Genomic DNA, 23,104 nt, shown 5'->3' on the forward strand with positions numbered 1-23,104 from the left:
TCAAGGTGCCTATCTGCAAAAATCCCATTTGCCCCATCACCCGCTAAACATTTCCTATCCATGTACCTGTCCAAATGTCTTCTAAAAGTCGTAATTATACCTCCCTTTACCACCACTTTGGCAGCTCATTCCATATACCTGCCACCCTCTGAATAGATAGTTCAGGAAGGAAAAAAGTCATTTGTTTATTCTGGCTATACAAAATCTCTGTTCTAATAGCCACAGACTTTGGTTGCAGGTGACTGGGAATGTAATTTGGCTGCTGTTTGATTACTGGCACGTGCAGATGTAATATGCTGGGTTAATAAAAAAATATTGAGACTTGTATTGTACTGTGGATTACAGTATCTTAATGGTGTTTCAATACTGGCTTCTGGAACCAGTTTTCTGTGCATGTTGGCTAGCTTTATTGGCGAGGACTTCAGGATGTTGTGTCGACTTTTTTAATACCAGTATATTGACATTGGAGTATATTAGAGTTGATTGTGGTACCATAAATGGACTGTTGATGAGCTTACTTGCCTTAAAGATGATGGTTGTAGTAGATGTAATTGCTCTGCACTCATTTGATTGTTATTAATGTTGAATGGCACTGTTCACCAATGTGTTAGCATGATCAAGCACGAGTGATTAGCCATTGTTCCACTGTCATAGAGTCATACAGCATGGAAACAGGCCCTTCGGAAACTGGCCCATGCCAACCAAAATTCCCATCTAAGCTAGTTCCATTTGCCTGTGTTTAGCCCATATCCCTCTAAACCTTTCCTATCCATCTACCTGTCCAATCACCTCTTCAATTTTGGTAATGTACCTACCTCAACCACTTACTCTGCTAGCTTATTCCATATACTGATCACCCTCTGGGTGAAAAAGTTGCCCCTCAGGTTCCTATTAAATCTCTCCCCTCTCACTTTAAACCTGTGCCCTCTAGTTCTTGATTCCCCAACCCTGGGCAACAGACTGTGTGCACATTCACTCTATCTATCCCCCTCATGATTTTATACGCCTCTATAAGATCACCCCTCATTCTCTTGTGCTTCAATGACAAAAGTCCCAACCTGTTCAACCTTTCTCCCTAACCCAGTCCCTCTAGTCTTGGCAACATCCTTTTCTGCACTCTTTCCAGCTTAATGGCATCTTTCCTATAGCAGGGTGACCAAAACGGAACACAGTATTCCAAATGCGACCTCACCAACATCTTGTACAACTGCAACGTAACATCCCACTTCTATACTCAGTGCCCCAACTGATGGAGGCCAGCATGCCAAAAGCCACCTCCACCACCCTGTCTACCTGTGATGCCACTTTCAGGGAACCATGTACTTGTACTCCTGGGTCCCTCTGTTCTACAGCGCTCCCCAGGGTCCTGCCGTCTACTGTGAAAGTCCTACCCTCATTTGTCTTCCCAAAATGCAACACCTCAGACTTATTGGAGTACAAGGGAAATACAATCGGTTCTATTCTGACATCAACCTAATTTCATGTTCTTGGGTTGAACTCTGATCAATCTGGAGTTGCCTGAAACCAATATATTCTTGGAAGTAATATCAGTGAAAGCCAACAATTAGCTTGCATCGATACTAAATGGGTAGCTACATCCCTAAATGGGCCCATTTCAGGCTGGGAAGATGCAGTTAGTGGAGTGTCCCCAAGGATCAGTCCTTGGCCCTCAACTCTTTACTATCTATATAATGACTTGAGGAGGGGAACAGAGGGCAAGGTATCTGAGTTTGCTGATGACCTGAAAATAGCTGGGAAGTTGTCCTGGACGAGGATATTTGGACTCTGCCACAGGATGTAGATAGGTTGAGTGAGTGGGTGGAACTTGGCAATTGGAATTTAATGTGGGGAAAATGTGAGGTCGTCATTTTGGTAAGGGGAGTCAAAAGACAGATCTTCTAAGATAAGAAGAACTAAATTGAAGAGATTGCAAATGAGTACAGAGGGATCCAGGTGCTCTTGTACATGAAACACAAAAGGTTAGCATGCAGGTGTAGCAAGTAGTTGGGAAGGCAAATAGCAAATTGGTATTTATTGCCAAGGGGTTTGGGGTTTAGAAATAGATTAACAATTGTACATGACACTGGTGAGAGTACTGTGCACCTAGAGAACTGTGCAATTTTGGTCCCCTTATTAAAGAAAGGATGTACTGTCATTGGAGGCAGGGCTGAAGATATTGTGGGTTAATCACTGGGCTGAGAGTGTTGTCCTATCACAAGTGGCTAGAAAAAAGTTAGAGCTGTATTATTTGGAGTTTAAAAAAAATGAGGGGCGATCTTATTGAAGTATACAGGATCTTAAAGGTACATGACGGGGTCGATGTTGAGATGCTTCTACTAGCGAGGGAGTCTTGAATGAAGGGAGACGGTCATATAATGTAAAACTGAGGAATTTCTTCTCTGAGGGTGGTGAATCTCTGGAATTCCCCATACGGATGTGGAGGCTGGATCAGTGGAGGTACTGAAAGGGGAGGTAAATTTTTGAAAGATCAAGGAAATGAGGACAGTGTGGTAGTAGCACAGAACAGCTCAGTCATGATCATATTGAATGGTGGTGCAGTCATGAAGGGTTAGCTGGTTTAGCCTTGCTGCAATATTTTCTAGTGTTCTTGTGTACAATGTCTGATTTGATGATCATTAGATGCTCAGTACTGGATGACAACAACTTGCTGAAGATGCATTGGAAGTCTTTGCTGCTGTTTCTCCAAATAATTTAAACCAATTTCAATATGGCACTGAGTTTAAGTCACCACATCTATGTAAAATCTAAGTTTGAACATCTGTTCCTCTAAATACTAAGCATGAATTTTAATATATTAGTTGTGACAGCTGACCAAATGTTTGGTTGTGTTGTAGCTGCCAATCTGTTTGTAAGGTGTAATATCATTTATAAAAGCACTTTTTGTTAATCCCAAATATTATGGATTAATCAGGGGTAATGGAATTTTGTGGATAGTAGGCATTATTACAAATGAGAACAAGTCTTCAAAACAAACCTGTTGAAATGCAAAGTACCAGCACTGATCAGTTTTTAAATTAAAAGGACAGCTTTGCAAACAAACAGTACTGTCTATGGAGCACAGGTTACTGGCTCACAGCAGGAGGCTGGCTGCTCAAGAGATGTGGTTTTAAACTGACATGACCATGAGACATTCTTGTATGCGTTAGCCAAATGTGAGACAATGGGGTATGTTAAGTGGTGTACATCAAACCAGGCATCAGATGCCTTCGGCTAGATTATTTTGCCTCAGTGTGACTGAGATCAAGGAGGCAAAGCAGTGCCTGCATCAAAATCATTTGGCATCCCGGCTGCTGACTTGGTGTAGATAGTGGTTATCACACCACAAAAAGATGGGCCAGGCAATAATTTGAGCATATTGTGTAGAAGTAGAATGAGGTTATGACATGGAGGTATTTTTGTAACATTGATGTATAATGCCAGGAGTTCACAACTGTAATCTCTCACAATTTTAGTTTTTAATCCTTGGTCAGGTTGTCAATTGGAGGGCAGCTGTTGACGAGGAATGTGAATCTCCAGGGACAAATATCTCTCCCCCAACACCCCCCTACCCATGTTCCTGTGTTTTTATTTAACTCACTGGAGCTGAAATGACCAGTATCCTAGAAATATTCAGCAATAGTAATGGCATGTGGGCGAGATGATGATTTGGAGAAGTAAAACAAAAAGTAGGCATATCATTCACTCTCTTCTGTGTGAACTAGATTAAGTAAGAAAGCACTTTTAGATGTTTATCAAAGGGCATGATTGCTGCAGTAATTTGAGGATGTTGCGAGAATAATTTGAAGCTTTGGGACAAATCCAGCTCTGTGGTATGGCCTTGTGCTCGTGGTTTATGTATTGAAATTTAGACGTTAGCTGCTGGGGCTTGGTGTGGAGATCAGCTGCCTTTTCCTTTGGCATAAGGGTCAAAAGCTCCACTGCTTGAAGCGGGGTGGCTTTGGCTAACAACCCAAAAAAAAATGCCATGTGCTTGCTCTCTCGGATAGAGATTTCCTATTTATTCATTTTTCAGGATCTGGGCATTATAAGCAAGGCCATTCCTAATTACACTTGAAGTGGTGATGAACCACCACCTTGAACTACTGCAGTCTATTTGCTGAAAGTATTTCCACAATATTTATGGTTGGATATGCCAGGATTTAGACCCAGTGTCATTGAAGGAATGGCAGTGTATTTCCAAGTTGGAATGCTGTGTGATTTAGAGGGGAACAGACGGGTGATGGTGTTCCCCATGAACATGTCCCCCTTGGTGGTGGGGACTGTAGGTTTGGGAGGTGTTGTTGGAATAACCTAACCGCATAACTACAGTGCATCTTGTAGATAATGCTCACTGGGTGCAGTGTGTACTGGTGATGGAGGAGATTAATGTTTAGGATGGTTGATAGGGAGCCGATCAAGCAGGTTGCTTTGTCTTGGATGCTGTTGAGCTTCAGAGTTGTTTGAGCCATATTCATTCAGGCAGATGGAGAGTATTCCATCAAACCCCTTGACTTGTACCTTGTAGATAGTGGAAAGACCCAGGATGCCAAGAAATGAGTCATTCTCAGCAGAGTTTTATGGTTGATGTTCTAAAACAAAGTTATTTTGGAAAGAAAACACAACAAAAACACAATGGGGACGTGGGGGTATAGACCAAAGAAAAAGAGTTGGATACAAAGCTCCCTCTACACTGAACCATCAAACATTCCCAAGGCCGGGACATAAAGGAACCAGGGTCCTGTTGAGTTTCTAATCAATGATGGCCCGTGATTTGTAGGTAGAAATGTACCTGGTGATAGTACTGCCATTGAATGTCAAGGATAGGTGGTTGGGCTCCTCTCTTGGAGATGGTCATTACCTTTTGTGGTGCGATTTTTACTTGCCATTTATCAGCCTAAGTCTGAAAGTTGTCTAGGACATGTTGCATGCAGGTGTGAACTGCTGTATGCAGGGCCTCTCTGTGCTCCTGAGGCATGATCTCAAGGCTTTCAATACCACCTTCACTTTCCCTCCTGTTATTTGAGTGGTCGTGGGCCAGACAGGTCATGAATAAATTTACCTTTGCTCCATTTGTCCAAACCATTGTATAAATTGTAAAAAAGTTGAGGTCCTAGCACCGATCCCTTTGACACAGTACTTGTTACAGTATTTTCTTTAATAATAGCAAAAGCCGGACTTGTTTCAATATTTATTGGTTGGCCTGCAGTTTCAAACCAGTCCCATTCAGCCCATATCCATTGGGCCATGTGTTTTCCAAGCCTCAAAACTAGGTCTCTTACTTTTGTTCATTCTTTCTCTGTGTGTCAACCTTCTGATCTTAGGAAGAAAGGTCAAGCTTTGAGTTGTTGTTCACCTCAGTGATGAGACTTTGGGGTCTGCCCATCCATAAGTAAGTCTGTTTGCAGATACTGCCATCTGTCCAAGTGAAGGCACACCAAATATGCTATAAGGCACTTGTTCTATGGTATGTTGTAGGAAATTAATCAGTCAGCATTATGTTCAGAGACACATTGCCATAGGGTTAGGCTGTTCAGGCTCTCTAACCTACTTGACCATTCAATTATGTCAAGGTAATCTATCTCCCTTTGATCCAATTCCTTGATACTTGTGTGAAGTGGTGTTTCCTGGTTTCACTTCTAAATGACCAATTCTAGTCACTTCTGGAGTTCTCACTTGTCCAGCAATGGAGAGGTCTTTATTCGGTGTGTTTATCTACCATTTAATTAAGTGCTGGAGCTCATGAGGTATTGGGCATCTTGCCCACACAATTTCGACCAGTGCAGCTTTAAAGGTCACCCTGCAGTTTGACTCCAGGAACTCTGTCACTTGGCTCTGAATATTTAGGTTGGATAAGCAGGCGTTCACCAGTTCCCAGTCATCCTACCAAAGTTTGAATTTGATTGTTCTCACCACCACTAAAACTCTTGAGTCAACTGAACCCAAGCTTCTCCAATCAGTTCATGTGCATTGCTGGTGTCAGATCTCACTTTATTACATCCAGATGGCTTCAGAATAGTTTGTTTTAGTTAAAGATGCAGCAGAATATGTTGTCTTTACTCATTATTCCAAAGAAAAAGTACAGTAATTTGAAATCTACATGCATTTGATTCTGTGGTTGCAAAACAGCTATTTGACTAGCTGTCAAACCAGTGCAAAATGAATTGTCTTTGGTTTTGTACAACATAAATAGCTAAGGTTCAAGCAGGAGGTTCTTTTACTAAATTGCAGGTGACACTGATTCAGGCTGTTGATCAGAATATCATTTGAGATAAAGGTGCTTTTGTCTTCAAGTAAATGATTGGTGTACTTAAATATTTGAAAACCAGCTGAATGTGTATTTAACAGCCCATTAATGCTTACTGGGATCTTCATGGCATATTCATGAATGTCTGACGATATTGCCTTCAAAATAATAAGGCTTTTACGGTGGAGTGGCCTGTTTTTTCCATTTCGAATGTTGCACACACAGACTTGTTTTTGCAAGTCTCATTTCCCTCTCAATTTTCCTTAATGTCTTTGGGTCAGGAAGTTGGACACGATGATAATGTCAGGGTTGCAAGAGCACAATGGTGTCATGTCCTGAATGCAACAAAATCCTTGGCAAGACTGTTGCAATCCAAGCTTTGGCATTGTCAGAGACCATTAGCCACACACACACACACACACACACACACACACACACACACACACACACACACACACACACACACACACACACACACACACACACACACACACACACACACACACACACACACACACACACACACCCCATCTGTGTGATGTAACTAGCTGATCCACAGGGTTTGAGCTTTGTGCAAGATTCCTCCTGCTATGTTGATGATGTTGTGATAGCTTGTTCCAAAAAAAAATCCCCAAAATTTATCTAAATCTTTTTTTTAAACCACATAAATTTCCAACTTGGAGACTCAATGTTTTGCGTGTGGGATGTTAGACACTGCAGGATTTATTTGAGTAGCATTTATGGTGAAATCAGCTAAATAGATGTAAAATTTGAAAAAGAAACACTCATCCATATCTTGGGTGGGGATATGATGGCTTGTCCTGTCAGATGAGCAAATTGACAGTGAAGTGGGTGAAAGAACATTTTCGGTATGGTTAATGTGAAAACCTGTATTTCAATAGTAACCTGTGGCTTCAGAGTCCAAGCAGTCTTTTACAACCAATAAATTAGTTTAATTGCAGTTAATGTTGACAAGAAAAACATAGCAAGAACTCGCAAACCATGAATAATGACCAGCGTTTTTCCATTTGGTGCTGGTTTGTCGAGGCTTGTTTGCAAGGATAGCCAGGGGCATGTTTTTTTAAATGTCTATAGGGCCATGGGATGGATGTTTAAAATTCACCACCACAGGCTAATCAAACCTCATTTAAAACTGGACCTCTGACAATGCAGCACTTTGTTAGTATTGCAGGGTAGTGTTACCTTGATGATGTGCTCAAGGTTGATGAAATGCTGCCATGTGCAATTTAATTGATTCCAATTGCAATATTTTGATACAAAAGGCTTTAAGTTGTAATCGTCCTTTTGATATTTGTGAAGTAATGAGACTCAAAGGAGGATTGCATTGCAAAACTGAACTACAGTGTGTTTTTGTTCAATGGTTTTACCTTGCATTGCTTTCTATCTGTACATTATAGTGTTTGCAATATACTTTGTGCATACTAGGTACTGGTATTGACTATACGGACTGCTGTAATTGTTGATGGTCATCTCACATTGTCTAACGATATGCATCTGCAGAAATTTTCCATTATGCATTCCTTCAGCAGCATCCAGCAGATACATAGATTCAATAACGTCATTGACTGTAGGCGAGAAAGAGTATAGAAATCGTGGACAAATGTTGTTTCAGTCTCAGCTACTTATAATTATTTCCAGAATCAATAATTTGCAAAAAGTTCTTGAAAAATGCAAGGAGGCTTTTGGAGCATAGACCACCTAGGCTGAATTTTTGGCAGCATCTGTGGAGGCAGAGGGAAGGTCAATGTTTCAGGTCAAGACCCTGCATCAGAACTGAGAGTGTAGAGGGAAGATGGCCAATATAGAGAGGTGAGAAGGAGGGGTGAGGATTGGTGGAACCAGGGGAGGAAGGAGATGATGGGCAGCTGGAGCCAGGTGGGAGGATGGGGAGGGGTGGAGTTGGGAGAGAGCAGCGGGTGAGTGATGTATAGAAACGGGGGGGGGCAGATGGAGCTAGACTGGGGGGAAGGGGAGATGGGGACCGGAAAGTGATGTGGTGACAAGAGTCCGCAGATGCTGGAAGTAAAGGAGGTTATTAGTGGAACCAGATTGGGGAGGGATGATGGGCAGACGGAACCAGTAGTGGGAGGGGATTGGAGACCCAGTAGGTAAAGTGTGTGCGTGATTGGCAAATGGAAGCAGTTGAGGGAGGGGATCAAGACAGGATGACAAGGGGCTAGAGGGGATAAGGTTTGGAAAGAATAAGGGGTGAGAGAACATAGGTGGATCAGAAGGAGAGCGAACCAGGGAGTCACAGAAAGAGTGTGGTCCCTGCAGAAAGAAGGGGGTGTGGGTTACCTGAAATTGGAAAATTCGGTGTTCATGCCGTCAAGTTGTAGACTATCAGATGGAATAGGTGGTGTCATGACTCCATATTGCCTTCCAGCCTGTGTCTCTGCCTCCACCCTCCCATTCCCCCCAACCTGGCTCCATCTGCCTCCCCCCTCCCCCTCTCTTAACTGTTTCCGTATGTCACCTACTAGCTGCTGCCTCCCAACTCCACCCTTCCCCACCCCCCCTCCTTCACCCCCACCACCTGATTCCAGCTGCCCATCATGTCCTTCCTCCCCTGGTTCCATCTATCCCAGCTCACCCCTCCCTCTCACCTCTTTATACTGGCTATCTTCCCTCTACACTCTCAGTTCTGGTGCAGGGTCTCAACCTGAAACGTCAACTGTCCCGCTGCCTCCACAGATGCTGCCTAACCTGCTGAGTTCTCCAGCAGGCTGGTTTATGCTCTGGAAATTGTCTTTTATTCGATTAATGCTCCTATTGGGACATTGCAAGGATCCCCCTCTATCTAACCCATGTTAATGTCATGCTTTTAGATGCATGACTGAAGACCCTCATGAGGATTTTATATCTATTTGAAGGTGTCAGACTGTTTAATTCTATTGTCATTCATGAATTAAAAAAATTGCTTAAATTTTTTCAGCTGGGTACTGTAACATGGGGTTAATAGGAATCTGTAGTTATTTATTGATTTGGATATTGCAAATTCTCTGGATAAGGTAAATAGAAATTTAGTTTTTTGTTGATTCATCTAGAGCTTATAAAGAAGAAAAGGAGCTCTTCCCCCTCATCTCCTCTTCCCCTCCTAACCCACACAGGACACACACGCTATCTCTTAACTGGTTCATAAATCAATTAAATATTGCAGTTTTTGATTTAACAAGAACTGACACACTCCCATTGACACCAAATCTGGGTAACTGAGACTAATATTGTCATTGTCGGTATTGTTCATTCATGCACAGCATGACTGGGCTCCATCTGCCCATCATTGCCCTCCTCATCTGGTTCCATCTGTTGCCTGCCAGCCCTTGTCTGACAAAGGGTCACGGATCCGAAACATTCACTGTTTCTCTTTCCGCAGATCCTGCCTGACCTGTTGAGTTTTACCAGAAGTTTTGGTTTTGTTTTGGATTTCCAGCAGCTATAGTTTTTTTTTGACTTACCATTTCATCTTATCTTTCTCTGTGTGATGATGTTGGCCTGGATTTTGCTGGTAAGTGTCAGGATTTCCAAAGGGGTGCCAGCATGTACCCATTTAAGTGGCAGCAAATCCAGAGCCTTCACAGAAATGCAGAGGTTTGGAGGTTCCTAAACAATGCTTGGTGGCATATCTGTCAATATGCTTCACTGGTTAGACCTGGCTCTGGGTCTAGGGAACACCATTGACTGGGGATTGTAGGGTTGCAAAGAAGGATAGAAAAGGGAAGGCAAGTTCCTTTTCCATTTTTCAAAAAGCAATTTTGGTTTTCTTTAATGTTGTTAATTATTAGACTTCTGATGCTTTTAGCTATTAGTTTTTAATTGTTTTGAAAAGTTTTAAATGATTTCATTTTTACTACTTATAAGTGTTTTTTGCATTCAGAAATGCATTAAAGACCCTCACAGCTTTGCTGTTAGGACTTTTGGAAGTGGGATTTCTCCATTATGCCTTTCAACAGACTTTAAGATGTTTCAGTGGGAGACGAAACACCAACGAAAGCTTCACGCATAAATTTTTCAAGGACTGATCAGTTTATAAACCTTTATGAAGAATGCAGAGATTAGATTATAAAATTATCATGGGAATGATGAGAGCTAATTTCTAGTTTATGATAGTGTCCTGCATCATTGGATCTCACAATGATTCCATGCTTTTGTGATAAAAGAAAAAAGATCGAATAAGTTCAGAAGGTCCAACTTTCTAAATTATTTTGAGAGATCACTTCTCTGGACAATGGTTGCTGGTTTTTTTTTTCACCATGCAGTTGTAATCTGCTTGAATTAATCTGCAGGATAAAGTTTCTTTCATATTGCCTATCAAGCACTTAAAGGTCAGGTGCAGATGTAACATTCTTCTGCATTGCCTTAATAGCATTGCACCCAAGTTAGGAGAGATCCTGATATGCCAATGGTGTGATGTTTCCTCCTCCCACACCAACCCCTCTGTGTCTGCGGGAAAACTGATACAGCTTAGAATCCCAGTTAATGCCTCTTGTGGATTGCGCAGCTGTATCACAATAATCAGGTTATTCTGGCTAGATCCCTTGATCTTACCGATGCGCGGACACCTTGCATGTCATCATTGTGGTATTATGCCCCTCAGGTCAAAGTAGTAGTCATTCATGATTCATGTCCACATGTTCCCAAACATGAATACCTTGTACACCATAGATGTGTAAAGAACTGCCACAACTGTAGCAGTAGCTTGTATGAAAGGTTCATTTGTTGACTGAGGACACAACTTTTTTTTGTTTCAAAGGAGGTCTAGGGATCTTTATACTTAAAGCAAACAGCTAGACCCGAGATAAAGGAAGGATGTGTGTCATGACTTAACATCATGGTAATGCAGCATCCTCTCAGTCCTGTACTGGTTTATAGGATCTGTTATCTAGTGCTGACTAGGGCTAGAACCCACAAGCTTCTAATTCTGTGTTGCAGATTCAGGCAATATCAATGAGACAAAATAGTCCCTCTTGTCCTAGGGATGAGCACTAGTTTTACTGGGTTTTTTTTAAGTTGCATTCTTTTTAATATATCAGCTCTTTTTTGTGGTTGAGTTGAATGTAGGGAAGTGTATGTCTTGTGTATCTGAAAAGAATCTGAAAATTTTTAATTTTTTTCTTTCAGGTAAAAATCTCTATACGAATGAGTATGTAGCAATCAAACTGGTAAGTGCACTTTTCTCTAATGAACATTTTGGGATGCATTTTATGGTGCAAGGCAGACATTGGTAGTTGGGGGATTTAAATTAATTTGTATGTTGCTGTTAGGTTAACATGGGGTCTCGTGGGTTTTTTGTTTAGTAATCTCATTAATGCATCCTGTCAAAATGTAGTGTTTTGCATTTCAAAGTGCTCTCTGCAGTGAAATACCTTAAAGATATTTGCCATGATTTTAAAAATGTGTATTTAACTTGTTTGTGTTTATCCTTATTTTTGGTAATCCACAACTTTCTGTCTTAGTTTTGTAAAAAAAAATTTGGTAAAAAAATTGCAGTGGTCTCTTTACAGCATTTACTTTTCTCTGCTAGTGTACAATATCTGACTGTTAAGGAGCACTGTGGGCTCACACTGAAAGAATGTGTTTATGCTGTACTCATCTCGCACCCTGACCATTTTGCGTAATTCCTGCAGAGTCAGCCAAGGGCATGCCCAAGTAGTGAATGTTATTGCCATTCTTGAGCAGGATATCAACACTTCTCTATTGTTATAGAGTCATACAGCACAGAGACCCACCCTTTGGCTCACCAAGTCTGCACCAACCATCAAGCACCCATTTACACTAATCACACTTTTATTCTTCCCTTGTCCCCGTCAGTTCCACCCAGATTTTATCACTCACCTACACACTGGGGCTGATTTACAGTTAACCTACCAACCTGAATATCTTTGGGATGTGGGAGGAACCCAGAGCACCTGAAGGAAATGTGCACGGTTACAGGGAGAACATGCAAACTCCACCCAGACAGTACCGGATGTTAGGATTGAACTGGGTCACTGGAGCTGCAAGGCACTAGTTCTTCTAGCTGCCCCACCAGGTGTGTGAGCAGTTAGCTGGCCGTGTGGTTAGGTCAGTTATACGTAGCATCGTCTTTGAATGTGACTACAGGCAGTCCCCGGGTTATGTAAGGGTTGCCTTCCTGAGAACTCTCCGAAAGCCAAATTTCTCCACAAATCAGAAACATCCATTTTCTATAGTAACCCAAGTAATATCGCTCTACACACACTTGCTAAAATTTAATTTCTTTGAATATCCACCCTAACACCATCCATAATTAAACTAATGGAATATAATTATTCAATCAATAATGAATGCCATGAAACATATTATTAGCTTGAAAAATGCTTTAAAAAATGTATGGGAGAATTTGCGTAAAGTTGAATTTCTGTTAGTCAGGTGATTCGTAACTCGGGGAGTCCCTGTACTTGAGGATTTGTTACAGAAGGCATAGAGAACTTCTAAATCACTTGTTTTAAAAGAAGAGTTGTTAGAAAGCCTTTCCCTTTACTTGATGATAATCTGCTTTCCTATTTTGTGGGGTGAATCAAAATGCTGTGCATTGTCCTTATGGAGTGCTTTGGACAGTTGGCTCCTTGTCAGAAGGGACAAGTTTCCCTTAGAAGACAGATGCACTGAAAGACCATGTAGTGAAAATGTTTAAATGAGGGAAAAGGTAGTTTCACAGCCATGGTATTATTTTCAAAGTGCACTCACTGTTATTAGCTGAACAGATTTAGTACCCAGTCTTTCAGGAAAGGGTTCAGAAGCTTCAACTAAGATAACAAAAATAAAAAGGAAACACTCAGCAGGCCATCCAGTGACTGTGGAGAGAGAAACAGACGATGTTTTAGGTCAATGTCATTTCTTCAGAACTGAGGAAAATTTGAATCAAACCTGATTTATGTTGCAGAGGATGGGCAGGAGTGGGAAGAACAGAGGGAATGTCTGATAGCGTGGAGACCAAGGGAGACCGACACCAGTAGTGGCCGTAGCTGCTGCGAGTAGGTGGTGAAAGCTTGCTAATCACAGATGATTGGGCTGGAAGGGATGCAGGTCGAAGGAGATGGTTGACAACAGTTGAAGAAAGAGGGAAAAAAATTATGGGAGCTGTAAGATACAAAACATTGCAGATGCTGCAGTGAAAACAATGTTTGAAGTACTTGCAGGTCAGGCAGCACCTGTGGAGAGAGAAATGCTGAGTTAACAGCACAGTTTGATCTTTTATAATCAGCAAAAGGCAACCGACAACTCTGTTCTTCATAAAGTGCCATGGAATTTTTCCTTGTCTGTCAGTCCCTTGGGGGAGTCAAAGACAATTTGCTTCTACTCCAGTTCTGAGGATACGTGTGTACAAAGTCTTTAAATGTGGGATGGCCGATGCATTGCCGGAATGAAGTTGTGGTCTGGTGGAAAGGGGTTCAAGGTGCATGGACTTAGTCCACAGACCTAGGTAGACACACAATCTCGCCTTCACACATTCACCTGTGCACTTGGATACAAAAGCACACACACTTGTCCAGATCTCCTTCCTCAACAACCTCACCCCACTCTTCCAGCCCCCTCCCCTAATTGCCTTTTCATCTCTTTTCCTACAGATGACTTCATCTTCTCCTTCACCCACCAACCCCTCTCAGCATCCTCCTCCTACTTGCACGTGAGCAAACACATGCAGACTAGGCAAGGGGATTTTCTACTATTGCAGGCTTCCCCAGACTGCAGATACTTGCAGACTACACCATGTAACCCAGGAGCAATCCACTAATTGTCGTTCCCTTTTCATAACTCAAAGGGTAGTTCATGAATCCCTTTTACTTGGTTACATGCTAGTCTTGGGTAACCTGAGGGACAATCCAGTAATTTCACTTAGTTCCAATTAGTACCCTCCAGGCAGAATCACTTATAACAGTATCACTTGTGTTCTTTTCAACACTACATCAGTATCAATATATAAGGTGTTCTCTTTAAAATTGTTTTCTCATTGATCAGGCCTGAGTGTGTTGTCACAAAGGAAGTTTATTACTTGAGCACCAAAATACAGAAAATATATGGCTATACAGTAACCTCATACAAACTGCTTCCTTGGAGATGCAAGCTGATCAGGCTTGACTTCTGAATGGTTGGATGTTGTACAACATCAGGAGCCAAGTCCAGTGCACTATTCATAAATAACAGTCTTGTCTGATTGAGAAGGGGACTGGGACTGTGACACACTAACGTTTAATGCATTTCAACACATCCATTGAAGCATCATTATAAACATTGGACATCTTGTCAAGATGTTGGGAGTCTACCAACAGCTGGGAAAAAAAAGTCTTTTCTACAACTCTAAAGAGAGAAAGTGAAAAGGAGAATAAAACTTTTGAAGTTAAATGGCAGTATAGTTTAAACTTGCTCTTCACATGAAGGATAACCACAGGCAGCAAATTGCGAGAGAATACATTCTATGTGTCTTCATTTGCTTAGTTAGGTGAACCTAATCCATGTTTTTTGTTGGAACGTTGACTCTTATGTTAAAACTAACAAAACCTAATAATAATTAGAATGTAACAATTTCCACACTTCTGAGACAATATATGACTGACTAGTACAAAATGCAACTGCAATATTACTTCTGACCATTAAAAGTAACCTTTAATTATTCTGCTAGTTCTCCAGGGGAGGAACACTGTTCCATTAGTAATAATAAGGGGCAAAGCTGCAATAACAGATTGAGAGAGAAATTTATAAACCACTCAGAAATTCGCTAGCAAGATGTTCAAACTTAAGGAATTTAAATAAACTAGCATTAAAAATGAATTAACAGCAAAGCAAAATTATGAAGTGATAAAAGAAATTGTGGACACCCGGCAGCCAATTAGTTTGAACCATCAGATATTACTCAGCTAAGATGAGCTACAAGTAATGATCAAAATGTTATATTTAACCGTCTTGGGGAGAATTTCCACAGCTGGATTCAGTAAATGAACCCCCACCCCCCACCCCTCCAGCTCTTTCTCCACCACATTGACACCTGCATCAGTGCTGCTGCTTATGCAAAACTCATGTATTTCATCACCTTTGCCTTCGCCTTCCCCCTGTCCTCAAATTCACTTGGACCATCGCTGACACTTCTCCTTTTCTGGATCTCTGTCTTCATCTCAGGAGATAGACTTGCATCTTCTTTAACCCATAAACTCTCACAGCTACCTTGACTACACCTTCTCCCACCTTGCCTCCTGTAAGGATGCTATCCCATTTTCTCAATTTTTTCATCTCCGCTACATCTGTTCTCAAGATGAGGCTTTCCAGTCTAGAGTTTCTGAAATGTCATCTTCCTTCTGGAAACGTGGCTTCCCCTCTGCCATAGTTGATGGAGCCCTCACGCGCATTTCCTCCACTTCAAGTACATCTGCTCTGATAGCACTTCCGTTTCCCCTCGGGCGGAACAGCAATAGGGTTCCCTTTGCCCTCACCTTTCACCCTGTCTTCTGCCTTCATTGCTATGGAGAGGCCAAACACAAATTGGAAGAACCTTCTTGACTATTTTTGACTATTCTCCTTGACTATGTTGGAACCCAATAGTATGAATATTGAATTTTCCAATTTCAGGTAACCCACACCCCTGCTCTCCTCCCACACACACACTCACCTGACCACCTGGTTTTCTTCTCCCTTTGTCCCCCGTCTGGTTCCATCTACCAGCCTCAGTCCCGATCCCTCCCCCACTTGCTTCCATCTACCAATCATCCCCTCCCCATCAGGTTCCCCCTACCAGCCTCTATCCCAACCCCCTGTGTACTGCTACGTACTGCCAATCATTCCTCTTCCCTCTCAGTCCTGATGCAGGGCCTTGACTGAAACATTGACTTGCACCTTTTGCCTTCATGGATGCTGCTTGATCCGCGGAGTTCTTTCAGTGTCTGGTTTTTGTTCATAACGCCAACGCAGTTTTATTAGTGTAAATGGATGCTTTTTTAAATGGGTCCTTTGTGATTTTTTTTTCATTATTGGTAAAACTGAAAAAAATCCAACCTAATTCCTGTGAATCTTTGTCACGTGATTCTGTGCTGTTGTGTAGGTCTCACTGGACCAAGCGTATGGTGTACAAGGAAATCTATGGTAGCCTGCAATAATGTCTGCTGCATTTGTTTTGTTTTAGGAACCTATCAAGTCACGAGCGCCACAGCTTCATTTAGAATACAGGTTTTACAAACAACTCGGGAGCACAGGTAATGTGAGACTGCATGGAGGGAAATATTGGTGCATTCTTTAAAGGTATAAACAGTGGTGAAATGCATTAGCAAGTGATCGGATGAGCAGATAAAGACAATGCATTCTTGAATGACCTTCCAAAAAAACACTAGTTTGTTTTTAAATCTTAAGCCTGTGCAACTTCTTAGAACTACAGGGATGTAGTGGACACACAGTGGGCAAGTGATTAGTAACCCGGAAGCCTGGTTCAATAATGCAGAGATGAGAGATCAGATCCTATTGTGGAAACTATGGAATTAAATTCAATTTAAGGAAAACAGTTTAAAAATAGTTTTAGTTATAGTGACACTGAAGTTATTAGATTGTCATAAAATCCCATTAGGATGCTTCTTGACCATTCTGGATTATATGGCCTAACACCTACAGCAATGTGACTGACTAATAACTGTGCACTGAAATGGCCTGTCGAGCCAGACTGCTCTGTCAAAGAAGAAGCACCATAAACAGGACAGACCACCTGACATTGACCTCAGCACTGAATTTAGATAAGGCAAAGTTCAGATAATGCAGTCAGTCGACCTTGCAAAGTCCTCCTAGTGATCAGTTGAGGATTGGTGTTTGGTTGAGGAGAGACTAGTCAAACTACAGCCTGACGGGGTTGTACTGATGGTATCAAAGCACAGACAATTTGTCAGCTCTATCACAGTCCTTTCCCACTGTTGCAGTAGTGAGGCGGTGTGCATACAGGTGAGTGGGAGTAGCCCCAGGAGTCCTTAACATCAACTCCAAACCACATCAGGTCAAATGTGAGAAAAGATGCTTCCTGCAGATTACCACCTCCGTTCTCCTCGTAGCTGATGAGGCAGCGCTCTTCCATGTTCAACTACGCTGGGAAGAGGCACTGATAGTAACAAGGGTGAAGCATGTACTCAGTGGGAAGATTCAGTCTCCATCATTGCAAGTGGCTTGGCAGCAACATTACTGATTGAACAGATTAGGTCCTGAAGGATAGATCTGCCAGATCGGATCTCCAGTGGCAGTGACCAAACTAACTAGTGACCATTACACACTCCTTGTGGAGGCAAAGTCCCGTCTTCACTCTGAGGCCATCCTCCATAAATGGGAGTGACTCAACTGATCAGTAACTCAAAACGTGAGACGTTGTGTACAATCAGCAAGATCAGACGTGTACGCCGCCACAAGTTATTGCCTTATGTCCTGCCATATGCCTCGTTCTACCATTAAAGTCAAGCCAGTGCATCAACTCTAGTTCAATGAGAAGAGTAAGCTGGGAGTAGCACCAACCATCCTAAAATGAAGTGTCAGCCTGCCGAAGCTGCAACACAAGATGATGTGTGCTAAACAACGAGCATTGGAGTTCAGTGATCTCACGGCAACAGATCAAATAAAAGCTCTGCAGTCCTACCACATGTATTCATGAATGGTGGTGAACAATTAGCCAACAGGAGGAGACGACTCCCAGAACAACCCCACCCTCAATGATGAACAGACCCAGCACTGTGATTGTTAGATAAAAGGCTGAAGCATCAGCAAATGTGTTCAGCCAGAACTGTGGCGTAGTGGATTTACTTTGCATCATATCAAGAAGTAGTGTAGCAGTTAGCACGACGCTATTACAGTGCCAGCGATCGGGGTTCAATTCCCATCGCTGTCTGTAAGGAGTTTGTACGTTCTCCCGTGTCTGCATGGGTTTCCTCTGGGTGCTCCAGTTTCTTCCCACATTGCAAAGACGAACGGGTAGGTTAATTTGGGTTTAAAACGGGCGGCGCAGACTCGGGCTGGAAGGGCCTGTTACCACGCTGTAAGTAAAATTTAAATTTTAAAAAAAATTTAAATTTAAAACTGGACCGCAAAATCTCCGGGACTAGACAACATCGTAGCTGTAGCTTTGAAGACTTGCGCTCCAGAACAAGCTGGTGCTAAAGCTGAGCTGTTCCCTGCCATCCACTTGACAACCTGTTAAATTGCCCAAGCATGTCCTATCCATGAAAAGCAGGGCAATCAAATCCAGCCAGTTACTGCCCAATTGGTCTACTTTCAGCCATTAGTAATGTCATGGATGGTATAATCAACTCTGCCAATAATCTGCTCACTGTTGCATGGTTTGGATTTCACCAGGATGTCTCTGCTTCAGACCTCAGTCTTTTCCTAAAGCCAATCAGAGTTGAAGTCTGAAGGTGCATTGAAAGTCACTGACTGTCCTTGCCAAAGTCGATCAAATAATGTTTTAATGTCATCAAGGAGCTCTGGTAAAACTGAAGGTAGAAATGTGTACCAAAGGGAAAACACTCCAATATTTGGAGTCATGTTGTGGCTATTAGAGCCATAGCTGTACAGCGCAGAAATAGACCCTTTGTTTTTGGAGGTCGTCAGTCCCAGGGCTTTGTTGAATGAGTTCCTCAGGGCAGTGTTCTATGCCCAGCCACCTTCAGTTGCCTCATCAACGACTGACCTTTCAGTCATGAAGTCAGAAATTGGTGAGTGTACAATGTTCAATTCCATTCGCAGCTCCCCAGCAAATGAAACAGTTTGTGCCTCCATGCATCAAGACCTGGACAGCCTTCAGGCACAGGCTGATGTGTGACAAGGAACACATGCTGCAAAAGTGCCTGACAATGACCACTTCCAGCATGAGAGTCTGACTGCCCATCAATGGCATTATCACCGAGTCTCTGACTGTCAAAGTTTCAGTTATCACCATTGACTAGAAATGCAACTGGCCCAGCCAAAATACAGTGGATACAAGAGCAGGTCAGAGACCAGGTATTCTGCAGTGAAGTGGTTCACCACCTGATGCTCCAAAACCTTTCCACCATTTAGAAGGTACAAGTCAAGAATATGAAGGAATTCTTTTCTACTTGTCTGGATGAGTGCAGCTCCAACAGCACTTGGAAAGATTGACACCATCCAGGACACAGCAGCCTACTTGATTGCTACCCTGCTCACCATCTTAAGCATTTCATTCCCTCTACCACTGGCCACTGTGGCTGTAGAACACCGTGCAGTTACAGGCAGCCCAGTGTTACAGGAGGGGTTGCGCCTCTAGAAAACAGGCCAAGTCGCGATTTTTGAAGCCTTGTCACCTGCGCATGCGTTAAAAAATGCGAGTTGAAAAAAATGTTGATTTATTTACTTCTTCACTCAAATCCCGTGAATCTTATTCTGTATCTCAGATTTTTGGGTAGCAATTTGTGAATTATGTAAGGGCGAATTTCTGTAACCCAAATGGCTATAACGCGGGGGGTTGCCTGTACTGTCATCTCATCTACCCTCTTGTATTATTCTGATTCTGTAACCTCTATAACGAAGAATAACCAGGGCAGCAAGTGCTTGCGATGCCACCACCTGCAGGGTCTCATCCAAATGACACTTCGTACCGACTTGGAATCGCACCACTGTTCCTTCAATGTTGTTTGCTCCAATTCCTGCAGCTCCCTACCAAAGAGCATTGTGGTAGAATCTTCACCATTACTAGAAGAGCTGCAATGGTTCAAGAAGGTGGCTCTCTGCCACCTTCTAAAGGGTAATTGGCCTAATTAAATGCTGCCTTCTCAGTGACACCCGCATCCCAAAAATAAATGAGTAATGGGTGTCTCTCTTGTGTCGCTGACATTTTTAAATTGGCACTGCATGCAAGTTTTTTTTTCTCTCAAATGTTAGTTACATCACAATGTTCTTTTTAAAAAAAAACACAAATTGCTGAAAATACTACACTTGCGACTCATTATTAAACCATTTAAAGCTTTGGCTGCACTTTCAGGGCAAAAGTCTTACTTGGATAATTTAGCAGTTATCTGAGTAAGTTGTAAACAGGTCACAACATTTCATGAAGAGGCCTATTTATCATCTGAAACCATTAGATCTAAATAGGTAGGCTTGAATAAGGGGAAATAAAATCCTACATCTCAATGATGGAGCCCACTGGGCATAATTATATTTAATGTGTATTTATATGCAACATCTCAAATGCCAAGGTCTCAACTGCAAGTCTTCAGTGCCAGGACATAATGTATACCAGTACCATATATGCCTGAATTCTAAAAGTTGCTTCTTTTTTTATGAGTGGTATTGTTTGATGAGAGAGGTTCATGGTGAATGTGCAAAAAATATTACTAGTTGGAACCTTCCTTAACATTTTTGTATTTCCAGAGAATATTAATATGATACTGATCCCACAGAATTGAGGTGCAGTTTCTAATGCCAATAAATCAATTTCTTAGCCACGTTTGAATTGTTTCCGATGGAAAATTGTCTCTGTAATCTCATAACCCAATTTATCGAGTCAGTGTTTCACAGATGGTGCAAATCAATTTGGCTTTCAACATGTAGTACCTGAGGCATTGCCCAAAGAGGGATAATGTGTTTCCATCATTTCCTGGATCAAATGGGATGACCCCATTTCTTGTATGGAGGTAACCCCAGAATGTCCAAACTGATATTCAAAACTGGCAACACTACTTTTTTTTAAACACAAGGGAGGATGTTATACAAGCTTAGATAGAATTTTACATTTTTATCTGTCTTGTTGGTTGTGCACTTTCAGTATGGACAGACACCGCTCTTCTGGTGAAAAATGAAACAGATAAAAACTGGAGGTCTATTATGTATGGATTTTGCTTTAAAAAGCCATTTTATGTTGAGGAAATACACATCACTGACCAATAATGAAAGGGGTGGGGCACAAAGTTGCTGACTTCCTGAACAGTACATTGGACCAACTGAATGGGTAGGTAAGTAAGTTATGAAGAGGATATAAGAAAGCAACAAAGAACAATAGATCTGAATGGGCAAAAACCTGGAAAATGGAGTGTAATGGGGGAAAAATGTGAAATTGTCCATTTTGCCTGGAAAAATAAAAAGAATATGTAATCAAAATGATGAGGGATTGTAGAGTGCTTGTGCATGATTCTCAGAAGTCTAGTACTGTATGCAGGTGCTGCATTTAGTTCCAAAAAAATAATGGAATGTTATTGTTTATTGGTAGGGGACTTGAATTCAAAAGCAAGGAGGTTCAGCTTCAGTTATATAGGGCATTAGTGTGACAACATCAGGAGTGCTGTGTACAGTATTGGTCATCTTTCTGCATTCTGTGTACTACCTTAGTGCACCATTGTAATGAAATGATCTGTATGGATGGCATGCAAAACAATCTTTTCACTGTACCTCGGTACATGTGACCATAATAAATCAATTCAAGAATGTAAGTGTGTTAGTTTCAGTTTGGGGAAGATTTACCAGACTATACCTGGAATGAGCAAGTTTCTTCATAAGGTTAGATAGACTAGGCTTGAATCCATTAATTTAGAAAAATGAGGGGAGATTTAATTGAAGCATAAAAAATGTTTACTCCTGTGGGGGAATGAATTAGAGCTCAATGTTTAAAATAATGTCACCCATTTGACACAGAAGGTGAAATTTTTGTATTTAGAGTCAGGAGCCTTTAGACCTCCCATTCTCAAAGAACAGTGGAAGCAGAATAAATATTTTTTTTAAGGCAGAGGTTGCTTCTTGATCAGTAAAGGGGTTGAAAACTCACCACAAGAAGAAGGGAACGTGGAGTTGAGGTTACAATCATGATCAAGCTTGAGGAACAAAGTGGCCTTCTCCTCTCCATTATGTGCAATGGTTGCTTGTGTGTGCTGTAATTGAGAGAGTTGGATGTAAGCAATAGTTTGTACATCCTGCTGGAACATTTAGAATCCTGTGGGCTTGGAGTGAATAAGAGCTTTGATTAGAGCGATAATCATGAGAGTCAAGGTGATGGTAAAGGACAAATGTGGTTGTCAGATGTATTCTAGCTGTGCAGTGCAAACTGAAGAAACAATGGTGCTAGATGATAGATCTACTTTTTAATGAACTGGACATTTTCACTGACCTTGGGTCAAACATTCTTTGCTGTCAATTTGTAACATTCATACGCAAAACTTAGGCATTTTGTATGAAAAAGGATTCCCCATCCATACTTGTCAGAGAATTTCATTCTTGTTATGGCATTAAGGTTTAAAAAGCTGAACTGAAGATCTGTATGAAGGTTTGGAATGTGTTCTGAGATCCACTGCAGCTGAGTCTGTACTCCTATCAGGATCTGATTTCCATTCTCCCACTGAAGTCTACCCAATGACTTCATTTTCTCTTATGAAAAAGATTAAAATGATGTGTTTGTTATACTTTTAATCCTTGATCTACATGGCATTCAAAGTTGGGAGCAAGTCCTTCCCATTTCATTTTGCCTGTCCTTTCCACCAGTAAGTTTTGTGCTTTGATGATTAACCCCTCGTGTGCATTGATTGTTGTCAAAAATGAGCTCTCATCAGTCTTTAGCTCTCGTTCGCATTTTCATAGTGCGTAGGAAAATTCAGTGCGTGCTTAGTCAATACCCTTATTGTTTGGTCGACATTTACCAGCAGAGAGCTAAGGATGCAAACCAAGTCTTCCTTGAAACTTGTACTCAGTGTACTTAATGATTGCTTCACCAACTGGGCCTCAGGCATTGCAGTGTGAACAGCTCAGGAATATTCAGCCCTACAACGAGAACAGATTTTAAAAAATTAGTTCAATTCAGAAGTATCCTGCATCATTTTTTGTAATGTTCAAAAAGTAAGCGATTTAAGCACCACCCAACATAACAAGAAA

General features: G+C 41.7%; 1 protein-coding gene across 18 annotated transcripts in view; it reads left to right on the forward strand.

The window, feature by feature from the left end:
- The window catches only part of LOC127585359 (casein kinase I-like), a 158,387-nt gene that overhangs the window by 48,338 nt on the left and 86,945 nt on the right, over positions 1 to 23,104 (forward strand). For 16 of the 18 annotated variants that reach the window (XR_007958504.1, XM_052042803.1, XM_052042792.1 and 13 more), the window contains 2 exons: positions 11,387 to 11,427; positions 16,398 to 16,467. Coding sequence is in view for 13 of the 18 variants with exons in the window: in XM_052042803.1 (XP_051898763.1) it covers positions 11,387 to 11,427; positions 16,398 to 16,467 (111 nt within the window). In the remaining 5 variants the exon portion in view is untranslated. Of the gene's footprint in view, positions 1 to 9,657; positions 9,774 to 10,684; positions 10,785 to 11,386; positions 11,428 to 16,397; positions 16,468 to 23,104 lie in introns of those variants that run through there. The other 2 variants (XM_052042806.1, XM_052042810.1) reach the window with 2 other exon arrangements.

Source organism: Pristis pectinata, chromosome 32 (genome assembly GCF_009764475.1).
Source record: "Pristis pectinata isolate sPriPec2 chromosome 32, sPriPec2.1.pri, whole genome shotgun sequence".
Lineage (NCBI taxonomy): Eukaryota > Metazoa > Chordata > Chondrichthyes > Rhinopristiformes > Pristidae > Pristis > Pristis pectinata.